This window comes from Tamandua tetradactyla, chromosome 17 (assembly GCF_023851605.1).
Source record: "Tamandua tetradactyla isolate mTamTet1 chromosome 17, mTamTet1.pri, whole genome shotgun sequence".
In the NCBI taxonomy this organism is placed as follows: domain Eukaryota; kingdom Metazoa; phylum Chordata; class Mammalia; order Pilosa; family Myrmecophagidae; genus Tamandua; species Tamandua tetradactyla.
The window spans coordinates 48,323,648-48,344,389 of record NC_135343.1 but is presented as its reverse complement, the minus strand read 5'-3'; the positions used below and the strand labels follow the sequence as shown (position 1 = coordinate 48,344,389).

At 51.1% G+C, this 20,742-nt stretch overlaps 3 protein-coding genes across 30 annotated transcripts in view; 2 read left to right on the top strand and 1 right to left on the bottom strand.

Annotated features, from left to right (window-relative positions):
* The window catches only part of RTKN (rhotekin), a 36,661-nt gene extending 25,718 nt beyond the window's left edge, over positions 1-10,943 (top strand). For 4 of the 22 annotated variants that reach the window (XM_077134645.1, XM_077134624.1, XM_077134644.1 and 1 more), the window contains 11 exons: positions 4,003-4,202; positions 6,286-6,347; positions 6,445-6,498; positions 6,593-6,710; positions 6,906-7,112; positions 7,787-7,881; positions 8,022-8,128; positions 8,364-8,492; positions 9,159-9,327; positions 9,493-9,597; positions 10,201-10,943. In XM_077134645.1, coding sequence (XP_076990760.1) covers positions 4,042-4,202; positions 6,286-6,347; positions 6,445-6,498; positions 6,593-6,710; positions 6,906-7,112; positions 7,787-7,881; positions 8,022-8,128; positions 8,364-8,492; positions 9,159-9,327; positions 9,493-9,597; positions 10,201-10,574 — 1,581 coding nt within the window. In that variant the 5' untranslated portion in view covers positions 4,003-4,041 and the 3' untranslated portion in view covers positions 10,575-10,943. The other 18 variants (XM_077134642.1, XM_077134641.1, XM_077134640.1 and 15 more) reach the window with 16 other exon arrangements.
* Positions 10,500-14,806, bottom strand: WDR54 (WD repeat domain 54). 6 transcript variants are annotated; one of them, XM_077134650.1, is made up of 10 exons: positions 14,665-14,762; positions 14,095-14,374; positions 13,862-13,924; positions 13,423-13,489; positions 13,278-13,331; positions 12,837-12,925; positions 11,843-11,943; positions 11,582-11,744; positions 11,327-11,401; positions 10,531-11,253 (listed from the first exon to the last, which is right to left on the bottom strand). In XM_077134650.1, exons 2-10 carry the CDS (start codon positions 14,314-14,316, stop codon positions 11,122-11,124), a joined length of 966 nt encoding a protein of 321 aa, XP_076990765.1. In that variant the 5' UTR covers positions 14,317-14,374; positions 14,665-14,762; the 3' UTR covers positions 10,531-11,121. The 6 variants fall into 6 exon arrangements, with proteins under 6 accessions (XP_076990767.1, XP_076990765.1, XP_076990766.1 ...); XM_077134649.1 differs by having other exon boundaries at positions 10,545-11,253; positions 12,837-12,964; positions 14,095-14,392; positions 14,665-14,734; XM_077134647.1 differs by having other exon boundaries at positions 10,547-11,253; positions 12,837-12,964.
* On the top strand, positions 14,786-20,741 carry C17H2orf81 (chromosome 17 C2orf81 homolog). 2 transcript variants are annotated; one of them, XM_077134622.1, is made up of 4 exons: positions 14,786-14,914; positions 18,637-18,867; positions 18,957-19,178; positions 19,295-20,741. In XM_077134622.1, exons 1-4 carry the CDS (start codon positions 14,897-14,899, stop codon positions 20,672-20,674), a joined length of 1,851 nt encoding a protein of 616 aa, XP_076990737.1. In that variant the 5' UTR covers positions 14,786-14,896; the 3' UTR covers positions 20,675-20,741. The 2 variants fall into 2 exon arrangements, with proteins under 2 accessions (XP_076990737.1, XP_076990738.1); XM_077134623.1 differs by having other exon boundaries at positions 14,821-14,985.
* Position 20,742: the final 1 nt, after the last annotated feature.

Genomic DNA, 20,742 nt, shown 5'->3' with positions numbered 1-20,742 from the left:
AGGTGGGGAGGGGGCTCCCTGGAGCTATCCCTGAGGTGGGGAAATGGGCCGGGGTCCAGAACCTGCTCAGGATTCCTGAGATCGTCTTGTCAGTGGGTGTCAGGATTTCTACAGCACTCTCAGCTGTGGGGATTGAGGGCCTGAGGGCAGAGACACCTGCCACCTCCTCCAAGCGGCATCTCTGGGGCCCAGTTTTCCCAATTTATACACCACCCACTATGCTCCTGAGCAAAAGGTCACCTTGGAGTGCAATGGCAAAGCCGGAGAGGCCTCCCTGGGCTTCCTTCCCAGGCTCCAGCGCGGCGGGGAGGTCCGGAGCCTAGTCCCGCCGCGCGGAAAGCGTCCGTGCTCATGCCGCCTGCAGCCGGGACCCAGTTCACCTAGGCGCTCGGAAGGACTGCTCGCGCCCGGCGCCCCTCCGCGGTTCTCGCGGCAGTTGGGAGCTGATGTCACTGGCTCCGGAGCTCCGCGGGAGGGGGCGGCTGCGCTGGCGCCCGGACCTCTCAGCTCCCCGCTGTCCTCCGGCAGGTGCGGCGGGCTCCCCAGAGCTTGTGCGCCTCCTTCGCCGGCACCACATGAGGAAGGAGAGGGCTGGAAAAGGATCCGTGAGTGCTGGGCCCGGGTGGTGAGGCTAGCCGGAAAGGCGCTGCAGAAGCCTCTGCATCGGAGTCCCTCCCTACCCACCTCTGTCCGTTCTCACCGCTTTGGGGTGTTTGTGGCAGAAGCTGGCTGCAGAATTGGGTGAGGGTTGTCAAATAGGAAAGCTTAGCACAGGTCAGACCTCCTGCAGATAGACGTACTGGGGCTACGAACCTCATGGGCTGGGGGAAGCTGTGCAGTCTGGGAGGGCTTCCTGGTGGAGGGGGATTTGGGAATAGTTGGCTTGTTTGGGAAGGGTCAGGAAGGGAAACAGGTGGAAGATGCTGGGATTAGAGGCGATAAGAGTCTGACCTAAGGCAGATGACCCAGGAAATAGTGAAGAATCTGCAGGGACGATAGACAAGATTTTTGGAAATGGGAATTTTAGGGTATTCAGGCCTTGGAGAACTTGGAGATTGGAACCACCAGGGACAGAAGCAAGGGCACAGGGTGTGGAGGAGAGCTGGTGTGAGGGAGAAGGCAGGTTTCGGACAGTCACATTCATGGCCCCACCCCCACCCCAGACTCCAACTAGGGGGCTCCATTTGCCTTGCCTCTGGAAGCAATTTGCACATTGTGACCTGGGATCTCTTCTGCTTCCTTTCTGAAGCCTTCCTTGATCACTTCAGCCACAAGCAAGCAGGGTCTGTCTTCTGTGAGCATGTTTATGGCATGACATGGCATTTGTGGGGCAGCCACTAATGCCTGAACCTCTCATCTCCTGGCTGGATTTTCTTCTTCTTATTTTTTTTTTTTTTACATGGGCAGGCACCAGGAATCGAACCTAGGTCTCCCGCATGGCAGGCAAGAACTCTGCCTGCTGAGCCACTGTAACCCACCCAAAATCCCAGCTGGATTTTAAATGTAGAGCCTTGGAGAGCACTGGGATGCTCCTGTGCTTGTTAAGCAAGTACTATTGCTGCAGTAGCACTGTTAAACAAGCATCCCCACCATTCCAGGTACGATGCACTGGTTTTGGGTTTGTGCTTTACATCCCCATCTCACTGAATCTTCACCACAAGCTTAGGATATGGGGTCTATTTCCATCCCACAGTTGGGGAGACTGAAGCTTAGGGAGGTTAAGTAAATTGCCCAGTGCTTTGAAAATACATTTCTTCCCAACTTTTCAAGTCAGTGGCAGGGCTGTAACTCAGCTCCTGGTTTGTCTTATATCAGACGGGTGTCTCAAATTCTACTTTGCGCTGAGACCTCCAGAACTCTTCCCTGAGCATGCTGGTATCTCTCCCAGGGACCCGTCTGGGCTGTATGCGTGGTCTGCCCAGCGCCTTACTTCTGGAGCACCTGCCATTCCAAACCCATGCCTTGCATCTGTTCTCATGTCCCAAGCACAGAAAGAAAGATGGTGAATGCCCTAATTTGAGGGTGTGGATGAGCTTCTTTGTGGCATGGGTAAACTCTGTAGGTAGGATTCTCTTTCCCCACTGATCCCTTGCCAAACAGATATCCCTTCTCATCATTTGAGTCTTTGGGATAATCCCGGATCGCTTTTATTTTCTGTATCCATTCTCTTTAACCAGTAGTTCTCAGCCCTGTCTGCATCTCAGAATCACAAGGGGACTTTTCAAGAAATGAACATACTCCACTCCTACAGATTCTTCTGTGAGTTTGAGATTGGACTAATAATTTTCTTATTTTTAATCTAATTTTTAAAAAAGCTAACAATTTCCAAGAATAGTGCAGCAATACCTAAGGATATATTTAAAGTCTCATAAATATGTTTCTCATTCTTGGCTCCCAGTCCTGCAATCACTTTTTTATTTTAATGCATGTATAAGCATAGACACACATACACAGTACACAGATATTAGCATGCTTCAACACTGCTTTGCTTTCTTTTCTCACTTCATATATTATTTTTGTAATTGTTTCATATCTGAACACATTTGTCTACCTCTAATGTTTTGCAATATTGTACAGTATAGATATAGTGTAAAATATTTAACCAATGCGCTATTGAAGGACTTTCTTTTTTTACATATAGCATTTTAAAGAGATACTACTGAACCCACTGCTTTGTAACTGAAGTTTTTCTCTCAGTAAATGTTTCAGTTTACTAATACTGCTGGAATGTAATATACCAGAAATGGATTGTCTTTTACAAAGGGGATTTATTAGGTTACAAATTTACAGTTCTGAGGTCATGAAAATGTCCAAATTAATGCATCAACAAGAGGATACCTTCAATCAAAAAAGGCTGATCATGTACAGGATTTCTCTGTCACATGGGGGAAGGCACATGGCATGTCTGCTGGGGTTGGTTTCAAAATAGCTCTCTCATCTCTGGTGGGTCCTTCTGGCCTCTGCTGGGGCATTTTGTTTCTTCAGGTGTCTGCATTTTCTCCATTTGGGTTCATCTCTCTACTCTCTGTATCAGCTCTGAGCTCTCTGTTATCTGTCTTTTATTCTCTTCCTAGAGGACTCCAGTAAAAGGATTAAGACCCACCTTGAATGGGCAGGTTCACACCTCCATGGAAACAACCTAAGCAAAAAGTCCAACCCACAAGTAGGTGGGTCACATCTCCATAGAAACAACCTAATCAAAAGGTCCCACCCAACAAGGTCTACCCCCACAAGATTGGATTAAAAGAACATGGCTTTTCGGGGGACATAATAGTCTCAAACAATCAGAGTAAAATACTGTAAAAAATCTCTCCAGATCCTTAAATATGCATCTATAGCATATATTGAAGGGCTCTTAATATTGGTCTTTAAACTAATGCTGCAGTGAATGTTTCTTTACATATGGCTTTGCCCATGTGTATAAATATACCATCATGTATATATATTTATACCTATATATACACTATGGTACAGTGTGTGTATGTATATAGGTAAATTCCTAGATATTGAAATGCTGGATCAGAGGTAATATGAATATATAGATTTTTCCAATTTCTGCTCAAAAGAGGCTGGAGGATGGCGGGCCGCGGTGGCTCAGCGGGCAAGGTGCTTGCCTGCTATGCCGGAGGACCTCGGTTCGATTCCCGGCCCCAGCCCATGTAACAAATACGGAGAAACAGAATACAATAAAACAAGAAAAATGTTTAAAGATGTTTCCCTTTCTTCCTTCCTTCCTTCCTTCTCTCTGTCTTTCCTTTAAAAAAAAAGAGGCTGGAGGAACTTATTTCTTGACATCAAATGCACGAAAGCATCTGGATTTTTATAAAATTTCCCTGCTTATTCTTAGGCAGGTGAGGTTGAAATCCAATTTGTTCTTGAATTGCCTGAAACTCAAGTTTCCTATCAATGTCTCCTGGACCACAGCCTCCTTGGGAACTGGAGAGTGCTCCAGCCTGTACCCTGACTGACGTTTCCTTCTCACTCTCACCCTCCCTCTGCTAGGATACGGAGCTGCAGAGGAAGCTGGACCATGAGATCCGGATGAGGGAAGGGGCCTGCAAACTGCTGGCAGCCTGCTCCCAGCGAGAGCAGGCTCTGGAGGCCACTAAGAGTCTGCTGGTTTGCAATAGCCGTATCCTCAGCTACATGGGCGAGTTACAGCGACGCAAGGAGGCGCAGGTGCTGGGGAAGATGGCCCGGCGGTGAGCAAGGGCCAGGCCAGGTGCTGGGGAGCAGGAGACCTTATGTGTGGTAGTGCAACGAGTGTATGTGTGGTAGTGCAATGAGTGTACGTGCGATGGTGCAGTGTGTGCATGAGCAGTCGTGCAGTGTGTATATCTGAAGGTACAGTGTGTGCATATGCAGTGATGCAGTGTGCACGTGTGGAGGTGCAACGTGTACATGTGCGGTGGTGCAGTGTGTGTATGTATGGAGGTGCAGTGTGTGCATGTGCAGTGGTGCAGTGTATGTGTGGAGGTGCAGTGTGTGTACGTGTAGAGGTGCACTGTGTCATGTGCAGTGGTGCAGTGTGTGTATGTGTGGAGGTACAGTGTGTGTATGTGTGGAGGTGCAGTGTGTGCATGGGCGGAGGTACAGTGTATGTATGTGCGGTGGTTCAGTGTGTGCATGTGTGGTGGTGTAGTGTGTGCATGTGTGGAGGGGCAGTGTATGCATGTGTGGAGTGCAGGTCGCCCTGGAGATGATGTCCCATGAAGCCTCATAGTGGGTCTGTTTTGTCCCTGCACTGTGCTGCCCAGAGGTGCACTAGTGGCCAGGGCTAGACTCAGGAAAGCCACTGTACCTAGTGTAAGGCTGGAAGTTTGAGGTGTAGTAATGCACAGACGCTGATTCGCAAAGCCCAGCTGGTGACCTGATGAGTCTGGTTTGCTGGCTTCTGGAAAGCTAATTTTCAAAAAGCTGTTTCACCAAATGGCCAGTTTGCTGAATGGCCAATTTACCACAAACTGACAGTAGTTTGTTGTACTGGGGTTCACTACCAGAGGCTGGGATTAGGGAAGGACATTTAAGAACCATTTAAGGGAATGCCGACACATTCACATAAATTAGATTGTGTGTTCTAAAAGGATTCTGCCTCTGGATATGAAGCACAAGGTGTGCTGATGTTAGACTCCACACTGATCTGACAAATTTGCCGGTTGATGTGGTCATAAAACTAAAATATTGGAGAAAATTTCCTCAATGATTTGGCCTCTTTTGGTAAGTTGGTCATTTGGAGAACTGGCTTCTGGTGAAGTGGTCTCCTTGCCCATTCAGAGTGGGGGAGGTCTCTGGCCCCTCGCTGTCGGGGTGCCCATCTCCCCTCTGCCATGAAGGCTGCCACAAGCCCTCCAGAGCTCACCCATGCAGCCACAGGTCAAGGCAGAAAATCCACTCTGTGCCACCCCAGGAAGCTAAAGGAAGGCAAGCAGGCAGCGGGGACAGTGTCTGTGGGCCTGCTGTCCCCCAGGAGGTGGCCATCAACCGACGCTGTCCCACCCAGAGACATCACTCAGGCCTAGACGGCCTGACCATGAGATCCGAAGTCCACAACATGGTGCTGTTAGGGCCATATCATTTAGCTCAAGGCCTTGATAGGAAGGTAATTACTTCAGTGGCTACAGTGGCTGTCACTGCAGGGGAGAGACCCAGGCTCAGTGAGTCCTGAGGAGGGAAGGGAGCGGGGAGGAGGAGGGCTTCCCTGCAGTGGGAACTTGGGGCACTGCGAGGGCCCGGCATATCTGCCAGGAGGGTGAAGAACTCCAAGCCTCGGGTGGGGGTGGAGGGTGCTGTGGAGAACAGGACGTGAATGTTCCCTGCTTGTGGGTTTCCTTTTCATAAACACTGTTTTCTGACTGATCTAGTACCCTCCTCTACCAAAGAAGGGATGAAATAATGTTAAAAAGAAAAAGCCCACAAGCCCCTGCAAGCCTGCAGATGTAGTGAAATGCCCTTGAAGGGTCTCTTGCAGGCTCACCCGCGAGACTGCTCACCCGCAAGGCTGTGGCAGCAGCCCCCCGATGCCACACTTGTTGCTGGCAGGGATCTGGGGATGGGTCAGGGAGGGTGCTTGGAGGGTAGGGCCCCAGCTTGTGCACTGTGAGCCAGTGTTTCTCTGAGTTCAGCTGACAACCCTCCCTAAAGTCTCTCATCTCGGCCATGTCAGTCTGGCCAGGGATCTGGGAGCTGGGCCCCTGGGGTGTAGTGAGGGGTCTTAGGGCCCTTGGGAAATGGAGCTAGGAGGATAGCATCTAGAGGCCAGGCTAGGATGCTGTGACTCACCCACAGGCCTTCTGAGAGTGGTCCACCGGCTGAACGCTCCCCCTGCCGAGGCCGGGTCTGCATCTCTGGTAAGCAGCACAGCTCACCAACCCGCTGGCACCCCTGGCCCAAACACATGGCTTCCCACTCTCTCTTACCTCCTGTCCCCACCCATCTGTCCCTTAGACCTCCGGATTCCACTCATGTGGAAGGACACAGAGTACTTCAAGAACAAAGGTGGTGAGTTCCACACACCCTGGGCCAAGCGCTGGGGAGCGGCCCTGAGGTGGGGCCTTGTGGGCCTGTTCTTACCCCTGCTGCCCTCTCTGCCCAGATCTGCACCGCTGGGCTGTGTTCCTGCTGCTGCAGCTGGGGGAACACATTGAAGACACGGAGATGGTCCTGGTGGACAGGACACTCACGGACATTTCCTTTCAGAACAGTGTGCTCTTGTGAGTTTCTTTCTCTACTTTGCCCCAGGACTCAGAGGGGGTGGCTACAAGGAGGCGAAGGAGGGAAGGAAGGAGGAGCCATGGGAGCTTGGCTTTTCCTGGAGCTGTCCTGTACCTGCACCATCCCCTCTTCTCACCCCTGAGCGTCTGGACTTAACTCAGTCATTCTTCTCTGCTCCTCCCACGTTCTTATAGCACCGAGGCAGGGCCTGACTTTGAGCTGCGGCTGGAACTGTATGGGGCCTGTGTGGAAGAAGAGGGAGCCCTAGCCGCCCCCAAGAGGCTTGCCACCAAGCTCAGCAGCTCCCTGGGCCGCTCCTCTGGGAGGCGTGTCCGGGCATCGCTGGACAGTGCTGGGGGCTCAGGGAGCAGTCCTGTCCTGCTGCCCACCCCGGCTGTGGGGTAGGGCCCTGCAACCCCCACCTCCCTTCACTGTCTGTATCCTCCATGGGTAATCTTTGAACTGTGATAAGCATGCAGGAAACTCATTTTACATTGCTGCTAGGATGTACAGACATGAGTGAGCAGTGGCCACACAATGGTGAGGCAATCTGGCCTATACCCTGCAGCCAGGCTCCAGCCAGTTGAGAAGGCCAGCAGGAAAAAGGGAAAGCTAGGCTCTGGGGTCTAAATCTTTTAGCAGCAGCAAATGCTGCATCTTAGGTACAGCTCCCTAGGAGGAGGGTAGTCCAGGCCCTGCAGTGGTGCTTACAGCAGCCCACTGACACCCCATGGAACCACTCAGTTTGAGACTAGGGTAATGAACAAAATGCTGGTTTTAGAGCAGACATGGGTTCAAATGCCAGCCCCACCACTTACCAGCTATCAGTGATGGGTGAGCTTCTTAATCTCTCTAGCTTCCAGTTGCCTCATGTACTGACTGAAGAAAGCCACCAAATTCACAGAGTTGTCACGGGAATGTGGTGGGATAACATAAACAAAGCAAAGGACCTGGCAAGACACAACTGCAGTTTTCTGTGGGGCAGCCTGAGCAGTGGGGCAGACAGCTCAGCCCTTGTAGCTCTCACACTGCCACACCCCTGCCTGACTGATCCTTACCTCTCTGTTTCCTCCAGTGGCCCCCGCTACCATCTCTTGGCTCACACCACACTCACCCTGGCAGCAGTGCAGGATGGGTTCCGTACACACGACCTCACCCTTGCCAGTCATGGTGAGTGTGTTTGGGGGTGGGTGGATGGGGTGCTGGGTGCTGAGAAGGGGGCTGGCGGGTTGCCAGGTGTTGAGAAGGGGGCCGTTCGGATGGTCCCCTTCTTGTTCCCCGCCCTCACCCTGCACTTCCTCCTCCCCCAGAGGAAAACCCTGCCTGGCTGCCCCTTTATGGTAGTGTGTGTTGCCGTCTGGCAGCCCAGCCTCTCTGCATGACTCAGCCCTCTGCAAGTGGTACCCTTAGAGTGCAGGTGAGGGGGACTCAGAGGAGTGGGTGGGGACAGGGAGAAAGTAGATGAGAGCTGAATCACTTAGGAATAGAAGGATTGCTGAAAATCAAGATCTGGGCGGAGGAAGTGGGACACGGGCAAGCCCAGAGGCTCCGGCAGGAGGGTGGGCAGAAAGGAGCAGGTTCTTGATGGGGCACTGGGAGGAAGGCGGTTGGGCGTTGTGACTCCCCCAGGAGACCTTGAGTCCTCTGTGCAGCCAGCTGGGGAGTTGCAGAGCTGGGCCCAGGTACACGCAATCCTGAAAGGCACAGACCTCTTCTGTTACCGGCGACCCGAGGATGCAGATGCCGGGGCAGAGCCGCTGTTTACTATTGCGATCAACAAGGTGATTGGGTCCCCTGAGGCGAGGCTACCAGGTGCCCGACCCAGGAGCCTTCCCTTTGGCCCCAGGAGGGTGGGCACAGACCCCAGAGAGATGGAAGCCTTCCTTCTCAGGACAACACCACACACAGTCTCAGGGCCAGGAAAGTTGAGGGGACTTCAGCATCACCAGAAAAGGACAGTCCCATTTGCTCACCAGCCTCAGCCCCTGCCAAGTCTAAGAGGGTTCTGCTGCCAGTTTAGAATTTTTCATCCTTACCTTCTTTCCCCTTAGATTACAGTTTTCATCTACTTAACCATTTCCTGTTCTTGTCTCCTGACTCAGGTCCCTTTGCCCCTGATGCCCCATTTGCTGGCTTTCCTGCCTTCTTTTATGAAAGTATTGTAGTACCTTCAGCCTCAGCATTCTTGCCTGCCTCCCTGCCTTCTCTGCCTTGCTCAATCCCTCGTTCTCTGTCTTGATCTGTACTTTCCTCTGACTCAGGATCATCTGTCTCATCCCCAGGCCTTTCTTCCTTTCTTTCCCATTCTGGTTAGAAGGAAGCAAATGAGAGGGTTCAGCTAAAGCCCCACAAGCTCCTCCTCTAAGGGATGACCAAGCATGTCTGATGTGCCGTTGACTCCTGGGACCAAAGTGGAGGAGGAAACAGACTCCTCCTTTCCCCTGCAGGAGACCCGGGTCCAAGCAGGGGAGCGAGACCAAGCCCCTGGGCAGCCCTTCACCCTGAGCATCAGTAACCAGTGTGGAGATGAGGAGGTGACGCACACCCTTCAGTTGGAGAGTCGGGGAGCCCTGCAGAGCTGGAGGGAGGCCCTGTGGCAGCTCTTCTTTGACATGAGTAAGAGAGGAGGGGGAGGGGGCTGAACCTGTGTGAGGACTGGGGATTGGGGTTCGTCATTCCTCCTGAAGGCCTCTATTTCAAGAAGGGAACATGGTGGGAGAGAGAGCAGCCTGGCACTCCACAGTTCTCCTCCTGCGCCCCTGACCAGTGCTCTCCCTCCAGGCCAGTGGAAGCAGTGCTGTGATGAAATCATGAAAATTGATACCCCTGCTCCCCGGAAACCACCCCAAGCACTCAGCAAGCAAGGGTCCTTGTACCATGAGATGGGTAAGTGGAACAGGCCACACCCTGCCGTCTGGGAACCTGATGGGAAGTAGAGATGGGGTTTCAAGGGAACCCAGATAATACGAATAGAGGAGAAAGACATGTAGGGCTAAGGTAGAACTCTCTGGGGACACGAGTCCCACCCAGTCCTGCGATATCCCTTCCTTCTAACTTCTTAGAACCACCTCCACTTAAGTTCAAAACAAAGCCCCAAAGAAACAGATCATTTCATAGATTTCTTTCCTGATTTCTCCTTTTCTGTTTCCTTTCTGCATGCGGACTCCTGTCTCTTCCTCTGGCACTTATTTGCCTGGCCTGCTTTCATTTTTCTCCTCTTTCTTGGTCTCTTCACCCACTCTGCGACACCCCCTTCCACTCCACCCCACCTCCTGTCCAACCGTGTCCACCCCATGTATTATACTGCAGACTTATCAGAGCCCTTGGGGGCTCAGGTGAGGGGCTGCTCCTGCAGGATAATACAATCTCAGCTGAGGTGTGGGCTTTGCTTTTCCTCCTATTACAGTGGCAGGTGATGGTCAGGGCTGGGTAGGCCTGGGACCTGAGCTCTGACTAGCCCCTCCCTTTAACCCCTTCCTGGTGCTGCAGCTATTGAGCCGCTGGATGACATCGCAGCGGTGACAGACATCCTGGCCCAGCGGGAGGGCCCAAGGCTGGAGATGCCCCCACCCTGGCTGGCAGTGTTTACAGACCAGCCTGCCCTGCCTAGCCCTTGTTTGCCTGCCTCAGACCAGCCTGCCCTGCCTAGCCCTTGTTTGCCTGCCTCAGTGGCCGTTGCCCCAACCCGGACCCACCCCCTGCCCTGGGGACGACCCCGAACTTTCTCCCTAGATGCTCTACCCCCAGATCACTCTCCTGGGGCTTCCCGCTCCGTTGCCCCTCTCCCCCCACAGCGATCCCCAAGATCCAAAGGCCTCTGCAGCAAAGGGCTGCCCCGCACTTGGCTCCAGTCACCAGTGTGAGAGGGAAAGGAACTTGCAAAAGGATGCAGCCAGGAGAGAATATGACCTTTGTGCAGCTGGGCTGTAGCCACAGTGCTGGCTGTGGCAGGTTGGCTGGCCTGGCCTCCCCCTCCTCTGCTGGACTGGGGGTAGGCTGGGGAGGAGAGGCAGAAGCCCCTCTCAAACTGTGGTTGCCATGGTGCTGATGGACTCATTCTGGGGCTGGCTGGGAGACCCCCTGAACCCTACCTACTGGGAGAAAACTGGAACCAACCCTGCCCTATCTCCCTGCACTAATCAGCTTTGAGGATGGCACTGAAGAGTCCTGTGACGGAATGTCCCTCCCTCAGAAGTCCCACATCAACCATTAAAATTATTTAACAGCAAGCATTCACCTGGTTCTTGAGGATGGTTGCCTCTCTGCTTGGTCTGGACCCATTCCCCCCTGCATCCCTGGAGCTTAGTTTATCAGTTGTCAAGTATGACTATGATCCTGAGTAATCAGACAAAGGTTGGGTGGAGGGGCTCTTTATAAAGAACACAGGGAGAAAGGAAGGCTGCTCTTCTTTCACACACTGCGGAATCTCAAGATTTCAGCGAGGTCGTAGCCAGTCACAGCAAAGGAGCTGCCTGAGGGATCACAGAATTGGGCACCACACACCTGGGTGTCAGGGACACACTCACCATGACAGTGTTCCACCTAGGGAAGAAGAGGGCTGGTCAGGGCTCTGCTGCCTGCAACTGCCCCATTCCACCCCTCCCATGACATGCACCTCAATGGAGTCGCTCTCTGGGCTTCTGCTCAGCTTCCAGATGTGCACAAAGGTATCCTCAGCTGCAGAGAGTAGCTATTGAAAAAGGCAGGGGGGAAGAGTGGTAGCTGGAACGTGCTGACCAGGGACAGGTTGGGATGGGTGTAGGGTAGAATGCCCAGGCCAGGTGCCCTGGGGTGGCAGAGATAAGCCTTGGTATTCCTTTCAACACCCCAACACCAGGAGAAAAGGTATATAAAGGTGGGGGAGACTGACCTTGCCGTTGTTGGGAGCTAGGTCCAGGGCACAGATGGCCCGTGCGTGGGCGTTGATCTGGACATGAAGTGTGCCTGTACTGGCCTCATACAGACGCACCTGCCCGTTCCCATAGCCTGCTGCTATGATCCCCTGCCACATCTGCACAGAAGGGCATGGGACCCTGCAAAGGTGACACTCAGCTTCAATCTCCCCAGACCTCAACCCACTGCCCACCCAAAGCTATCTTGGGAAGGTTCAGCCCTCTTCCCCGTCACCTACCCAAATCCTGGAATGTGGGTCAGTAATTTGAATTCAGGCCCTGAACGCCAGACACACAGTAAGCCTGAATCATCTGCCGTTACCACATCAGTCATACAGTCCTGGGGGGGAAAAGCAGGATCAGCCCTCCCCTTTGTTCCCTGCTGTGGTCCTATGTACAGGGCAGGAGGGGAAGGGAGACTATTTGCATCTTTGCCTCTTCAAGAAAAGGGTAAAATGTGGGATGTTCACTGGCTGGACCCACCAGAAACTCCCCAGTGTTTCTTCAGGAAGTAAAAAATGCTTCTCTTGCATTTCCTTATGGAGTCGCACAACCTCTGCCTCCTCTTCCTACCCCCCTGCCATGTGTTAGGAGAGGATGCATGGTTGTCCTCACTGGATGGATGATAAATGAGGCCTTAGTGTTATGATCTTCTGGAGGTCTTGCAATGAGCTAGTCACGGTCATGACTAGGCCCTGGACCTCTCGGCCCCAGCCAGCCAACATGCCCCCTGGGTCCAGCTCTGTGCCAGCTGTCGTGGAGGATACAAATCAGATACACACCCTGTTCTCAAGAGGTTTGTAGTCTAACCGAGGAGATAATAACCTGTACCAGAGGATACTGCCAACTCAGGTTCGGCTAACGGAGATCAGAGGGAGTGGGAATAGGGGAACGGCTTCTTGGAAAAGTTGGCACTGGAGCTGGTCATGATCTGGTAGAACTTGCTCAAGTCCAGAGAAAGAAGCTGCATGTGTCAGAGCCGGAAAGCATCTTAGAGACAATCTATTCTGACCCCTCAATTCATACCAGTATTGAAAAGTCTTACTGAATGATAAAATGCCACATACATGCAAAGTATCTCTGGCTTCGTCACTGGACCTGAGGTTGCTGAAGCCTAGGAAAGTATGGCAAACTGCCCACAGGTATCCAGCTGCTTAGGAGCAGAGCCAAGATATGAACCCAGGTCCTCTGCCTCCTAGACTCCCAGGAATAGGGAGGGGGAAGTCCGCTTACCTGTCCCTGGGCAGGCTCAGCAGCAATGTCTGTGACTGGTGTCTGGTGCCCGGCCAGCTCCTCACTCAGTACAATGTTTGGACCCTTGGCTGGGATGTCAAACACCAGCACCCGGCCTGACCACGTTCCTATAGCCAGAACCAGGGCCCCACTGACGGCCTCCGGACTACCAAACTCAGCACACCCTCCATCTCAGAGACCTTAGTCACAAACCCACTTCTCGTTGCAACAGCTCTTGCCCCTCCATTTACTGACTGCATCCTACCCAATCCCACCCCTCTGAGCCCCTCCAAGGCTCTTTTTGAATTTCTCATATTGCTTCTACTTCCATCTTCCCCTCTAAACCTCTATACTTCTCTTAGACCCTCAGCATCCTCCTAGCCCAAAGTCCACACCCTTATACCCCAACACCCCCAAAGGCCCTGCTCTTGGCACCCTTACCCACGCAGATGAAGTGGCCACTAGCAGCAATTCCTCGGGCAAACACAGCCTGTACTGAGTATGAAGGGGAAACACTATGAGAAAGAGAGCCTCCCAGACCCCAGCAAATATTCCCTACCCCCATTCCACTCGGACTCGCCAGTACCTGGAACGGCATCTCCAGAGTTCAGAGCATGCCAATAGACCATGACGGAGCCATCAGACTCGTACATCTGAAAGGGGAAGGGCTGAGTCCTTCATATACCCATGTTAGCCATAACCCATTTAATTCTCAAAATGACCCTGGAAGGTAAGCATTATTTTTATCCCCATTTTACAGAGGAGGATACTGAGGCTCTGAACAGTGATGTAACTTACTCAAAGTCATGCAGCTAGTAAAGGGGCAGATACTGAAGAGATGTAGACACTTGGGAATTGGAAAAGAGTGAAAGAATGGAGATGAGAAACAGAGAAAGAGTGACTAAGGATGTGAAAAGTTTGGAAGTGTTTAGAGGCATGTGGGGAGGGGGTCTGGTAACCTTGAAGGGGAGTGTGAAGATCTGGTGGGGCTGGGCAGGGCAGGGCAAGAGGGTCCCTCTTCTTACCTGTATCCCCCGATGTGAGGTGAGCACTAGCAATACTCTGAAGGGAAGGACACACCAGTGAACCTGGAAGGAGGTGGATCAGAGTAGGCAGAGGTGGTCAGAGTAGGAAACATGGAGGGTCAGGAGAGAGAATTCTGTGGAGGGCTGGAAGACGCCTATTCCCTGAGGTTCTGAAAGGAAGGGCAGCCGGTAGGCCTGGGTTCAGCAACACCGCCCCCAACTCCATGCCTCACCTGGGTGATAAGTGAAGGGCTCACTCCAGTACCCTCCTTAGCGTGAAGCTGGCGCTGGGCCAAGGGCACACCCTCAGAGGCAGCGCTGAGAAGCTGGGCGCTGGGTCCATGGACCACCCCGAAGTGTGTGAGGTTGTGGGCGGGCAGCTGCAGCACACTGAGGTTGTTGCACAGGGCGGCGGCCGAACCTCGAAGAGGGATGGAGCGCTCCCGGCGGAACATCCTGGAGTTCGGACACCTGAATCTCAGGCGCACGGGAAACAGACGACAGCAGAGATTCCTGCAGGGCGGGGAGGGGCTGTCACAAGGCACTGGGGGTGACCCCCCGGAACTGGGTCATGATGTGCTGGGAGGCCCCAAGGGCGGTGATGTTGGGAGTGGGAGGCCATATGACATGGGGAGGGTCTCGGGGAGCAGGAGAGGCGAGTCCCAGAGCTGAGTCATGGGGCGAAGGGGAACCCCGTAGGAGGGATGGTAATGGCACAGGACCCAGTAGCCCCTAGCACCCATGCCAAGAAGAAGAAATGAGGCGGGGTAGCTCCCAGGCCCTTCCCCCGTCTGCTCAGCAACCTGCAGCCCAGGGCTGGGTCAGACGTCACGCCCGCTGCCCCAGGCCCGCTTGCCTGACTCAGGGAACGTTTGCGTCCTCCGAATCCGCCGCCACCATAGAGACGACGCACGCAGGCACGGCCGTTAGGCGGGGCGAGCGGCCCGAACGCCGCGCGGCGCGGTTGCCGAGGCGACCGGTAGGCGGCAGCGCCGGGACTTGGCGAAACTCCGGAGTTTGAGCAATCGCCCCGCGATGGCGCATGAAGGCTCGGTGAGCTTCGGCTGGGCTGGGGGTGCGCCAGAGCCCGGGTCGACAGTTAGCAGTAATTTGAGGAACATCAGGTATGAGGTGATAAGGTTGGTGGGGAAAGTAAAGGTTTGAGAAGATCATGTTTGAAGGTAACTTTTGGAAAGAACCAGGTTGATGAGGACTACTGTGGGAAAACAAAAGTGTTTCTGAGAGACTCCTAGTAAATTCTTAAGTCTCAATAATAAATGAGTTTTTGGAATTAGTCTTTTTCGTTTAAGTGGGTTTTCTTGATAATTAAAGAATATCGATTGAATCACTTTTGGGCTCTACGTAAGAAAGGGCGCTTAAAAATCCCAGTAAATGAATCTTTGAATAAGTATATTTTTTCTTCCTATTTAATTTCCATGGTAGCTGAATGTGTTCTGATGTGAGCAGTCAAAGAACAAACTCCATGCATTCCTACATGTATTCAAAGACCAGATGGACCTCAACTAAGCTGCTGTTAAAACATCTGGTTACTTCCATAACATTACTAATAAAACCTAATGCCCTGCTCCCCTTTCCTATATGGGGAAGAAGTAACTGAATGAATTGGAATGTTCAACAGAGTTACCATCTGTATTAGTTTGTAAGCTGCGGCAATGAGATATACCAGAAACAGAATGACTTTTTAAAAGGGGAATTTATTAAGTTGCAAGTTTACAGTTCTAAGATCATGAAAATGTTCAAATTAAGGCATACGGGGAAAGAGACCTTGGTACAAGAAGGCTAAAGATGTTCGGGGTTTCTCTCTCAACTGGAAAGGCACATGGTAACCTCTGCTAGCTTTCTCTCCATGTCTCTTCAGTGGCTTCCCCCAGTGCATTTTCTTTATGCATCTGCAAAGGTCTCTGGCTGTGTGGTCTCTGTTGGTTCGAAAGCTTTTTCCAAAATATTCCCCTCTTAAAGAGCTCCAGTAAGCAACCCCACCTTGAATGGGTGAGACACATCTCCAGGGAAATCATCTAATCAAAAGTCACCACCCACAATTGGATGGGTCACATCTCCGTAGAAACAAAAAGATCCTACCTAGCAATACTGAATGAGGATTAAAGGACATGATTTTCCGGGGTACATAATACCTTCAAACTGGTACACCATCCCAATTATATGTTTATTTTTTATCTTTATTTTGGAAAAAATTGGCAGTAAAAAATAAAAGAAAGATTCATTGTAGAAAGCTTAGAAACTAAGGAAGAGCAAAAGAAAGAGACATAGAAAACTAAGAAAGAGCAAAGGAAAGAGACATACCCACTGTTAACAATTTTGGGTTTTCTCCTTCAAGGCATTTTGGTTTACACATCTGAGATCACATTTGATATGTAATTTTGTATCCTGTTTCTTTCATTTAACATTGCATCATAAGTATTTTCCCAGGCCACTGCAAATTATTCATAAAGTTACCTGCCCAGTATTCTATCATATCACAGTTTACCATTTTTACTAGGCATGCATTTTCAATATTCTGATATTTAAACATTGCCACAGGGAATATATTGGAGATTTTATTTTCATCTTCATTCATAAACTGGAATTGCTGGATCGAAGAGAAAAATATTTTTATTGCTCTTGATATATGCTGCTGAATAGCTTTCCAAAAATATTATTCCAAGTAACATCTCTACCAGCAGGGTGTCAGAGCATTTATTTTACAAAATCATTGCCCGCATCAAGTATTCTTATTTTTACAATAATTTCTAATTTGATGAACTAAAAATAAGAATCTCAATTAAATTTGCATTCTTCTATAGTTTTGAGGGTTGGACTTTTCGAATATTTAGTCATCTACAGTTCCTCTTTTGTGAAATATTACATCCTTTGCTTATTTATTTGTGGGATCTTATTGTTTTTCCTATTTTATGTAAGTTTTTAATGTATTTGGGTTGTTTATCCATTTTCATATATAATTGCAAATATTTTTCTTTGTTTGGGAGGCAGGCTCTGATGTCAGATAGACCTACATATGAATTCTGAGACTACTGCTTTCTAGTTGTGTGATCCTGGGAAAATTACTGTAAAATGGGAATAAAATAGTACATAGTCTAAAAATAATCTAAGATTTGGGTCAATGTATGTGACTAGCACATTTTACATGCCAATATATGATAACTACTAATATTAGCTTGTAATGAGGAACAATTTTTGAAATTTTGAAGTACAGGAAAATTTACCTATCTGCATATACCTATTTTGCCTATATCTTTATGATTTCTTGCATTATTATTATTTTTTTTTTTAATTTTTTATTTTTTTATTTTTATTTTTTATTAACGGAAAAAAAAAGATATTAACACAACATTTAGAAATCATACCATTCTACATATGCACTCAGTAATTCTTAACATCATCACATAGATGCATGATCATTGTTTCTTAGTACATTTGCATCGGTTTAGAGGAACTAGCAACACAACAGAAAAAGATATAAAATGTTAATATAAAGAAAAGAAATAAAAGTAATAGTAAAAAACAACAACAACAAACAAATCAACAAGCAAACAAAAACAAAAAAAACCCTATAGCTCAGATGCAGCTTCATTCAGTATTTTAACATGATTACTTTACAATTAGGTATTATTGTGCTGTCCATTTTTGAGTTTTTGTTTCTAGTCCTGTTGCACAGTCTGTATCCCTTCAGCTTCAATTACCCATTGTCTTACCCTGTTTCTAACTCCTGCTGAACTCTGTTACCAATGACATATTTCAAGTTTATTCTCGAATGTCCGTTCACATCAGTGGGACCATACAGTATTTGTCCTTTAGTTTTTGGCTGGATTCACTCAGCATAATATTCTCTAGGTCCATCCATGTTATTACATGGTTCATAAGTTTATCTTGTCTTAAAGCTGCATAATATTCCATCGTATGTATATACCACAGTTTGTTTAGCCATTCTTCTGTTGATGGAGATTTTGGCTGTTTCCATCTCTTTGCAATTGTAAATAACGCTGCTATAAACATTGGTGTGCAAATGTCCGTTTGTGTCTTTGCCCTTAAGTCCTTTGAGTAGATACCTAGCAATGGTATTGCTGGGTCGTATGGCAATTCTATATTCAGCTTTTTGAGGAACCGCCAAACTGCCTTCCACAGTGGTTGCACCCTTTGACATTCCCACCAACAGTGGATAAGTGTGCCTCTTTCTCCGCATCCTCTCCAGCACTTGTCATTTTCTGTTCTTGCATTATTTTTATGCCTAGGAAGTTCTTTCACACCCAGAGATTATATAACAATTTCACCTATTTTTTTACTTTATATGATTTTGGTTTTGTTTTTGCCTGTGTTTAACCTTAATCCATCTGAAATTTATTTAGATGTGTATTGTGAGATGAAGATCTAATCTGAATTGGGGGGTGTGTGGAGACTCTAACTACCAGTAATTCCTGCACCCTCTATTAACCCCTCCATCTCAAGGCATTATTTGAACTCCTCCGGTTCTAATGCAATAGCAAGGGCTATGGAGTTAAGAGCTCTATATAACCCTAGTTTACTAGCTGTGTAATCCGATCAAATTTCACTTTCTTTGGCTGTAAAAGGGGCTTAGTAGGAAAATTAAATTAACTAGGTCACATAGTAGGCCCGTAGGAAACCGCCATCTCTTTCCGTTGCTCCTCCTGCTGGAGAGAAGGAGAAAGCTTCCTCCTAGATTGTCATTGCCCCTCCTTCCAATTCAGTTTCTTGACCTGGCTGCCCTGTTCTGCTCCCAGAGGCAGGAGAGACAGACACGAGATCGTGGGGTGACCCGATCCAAGGCGGAGAAGACGCGGCCACCCACTGTGCCAGTGCCGCAAGTGGACATTGTGCCTGGGCGACTCAATGAGGCTGAGTGGATGGCGCTCACGGTCCTCGAGGAGGGCGAGGACGTGGTGGGAGACATCCTGGCGGACCTGCTGGCCCGAGTCATGGACTCTGCCTTCCAAGTCTACCTGACCCAGCAGGTGGGCCTGGGGCCGGATCTTCTGTACTCATTATCTCCCCCCTCCCAGACCCATCCATACCAGGCTGAGACCCATTCTGGCCTCCACAGTGCATCCCGTTCACTATCAGCCAGGCCCGAGAGGCCATGCTGCAGATCACCGAGTGGCGCTTCCTGGCCCGGGACGAGGGCGAATCTGCAGTGGCAGAGGACCCCACATGGGGCGAGGATGAGGAGCCCACGGCTTGTACCACAGATTCTTGGGCGCAGGGCTCAGTGCCCGTACTTCACGCGTCTGCCTCGGCAGGGCCGGAAGAGACCTTCCTAGGAGAAGTAAGCCCACCCTGTCCCCTGCCCCTGTCTTCAAGCTCCTTGGGAGCCTCTCAGGACCCTTCCTCTCTCATTTGCGCTCTCCCATTTCCATCTTCTCATGGCCCGTCATTCCTCAGGACCAAGGAAGCATGGACCAGATCCCTTTAGGAAGATCTTGGATGGGTAGAGGCTCTGAGGAGCAAATGGTGCCTTGGGAACAGTCTCCGGAGTTGGGGGCCACCGTGGGACCGCCGCCCACCCCGGAGTTGTTTCAGGAGGCAGGACCCCAGGGACCTCTGGAGGAGCAGGAACACAAGGTGGGAGACTACTTCTCTTCTGCCAGGCCCTTGAACGCGTCCTTCCAGCTACCAGTGGAGGCAGTCCACGTCCATAGGCCACAACCTACTCCGGAGTTGGCCCTGGTACCCAGTTCCCAGGCGCTGGCCTCGAAGGTGCATCGCTACAGCTCTCAGTTCTCATTCGAGGACCTTTATCATTGCGTGCCCCAACAGGATGGGGCTGGGGATCGAATGAAGTTCAAGAAGAAGGAGGCTCTCCCCGCCACCTCCGGTATGCCGGTGCGCTGCCCCTCTGTGAGCTCCCCCACCGTGCTTAGCCCCTCAGTGTCCTTGGGGTCGCAGCACCCAGGGTGCAGGGACACACGGCTGAGAGCGCAGCACAGCAAGGGGAGCCGCAAGGCCGGTGCTGTGCGCCTGGACCCTGTGCGGCTGCCGCGCCACTGGGTGCGCCCCCTGGCTGAGGTCCTGGTCCCAGACGCCAAGGCGCGCCCCCTGGAAGCCTACCGCGGGCGCCAGCGGGCTGAGAAGACCGAGGCCCGGGCCGAACCCCAATTCCCTGGCCCCGGCATCGGCGTGGCTCATGCAGCTTTCTTCCCTCATCCACCTGGCTCTCCTTTCCGTGCCTTGGGCCCTGGTCCTGGACTCCAGCTTTCCTCTCTAAACTTAGGCCTCCTGTCACCAGCCTTTGGATCAAAGCTGCCCTTCCCTAGCCCTGGGATCCGCTTTCTGGCCACACACCCAGTGCTTCCCGACATGACCTGCGGCTCCAGCCCCAATCTGTGGCCTAGGGCCAAGTGGCCTAGTGGCTGGGAGCGGGAGGCTGAGCTGCTGGGTGACCTGCGAGCCCGGCATGGCCGCGGGCTTCTGCAAGGCCTGGGCCCCGCAGATAGGAAGGATCAGAATCCTCACAGGTTGCCTCATCCAGAGCAGCAGTTCCTTGAAGCCACGTCCCAGGTAATGTGGAAGCCCATCCTTCTGCCAGATGCCCTGAAGCTGGCTCCTGGTGTGAGCCTGTGGAACCCGAACACCCAGGCCCTGTTCAGTGCTGCTGTGCCCCAGCAGGAGGACAAGGAAAGCCGCCCCTATCCTCCCATGGAGCAGCACCCAATCCAGACCGGTGCCCCCAAGCCCCAGGTGACTGTGGGGCAGCTAGTGAAGAACTCTGTCCCCAAAGTGTGGTCGCTCACCTCCAAGCATCTCCCCCAGTCTGGGCCCTGAGTCTCTGGCAGTGAGATTAGACCTTTCCTCTGTCTGCTTGCAGGAAATAAACATCTTTGTTTCCTCAG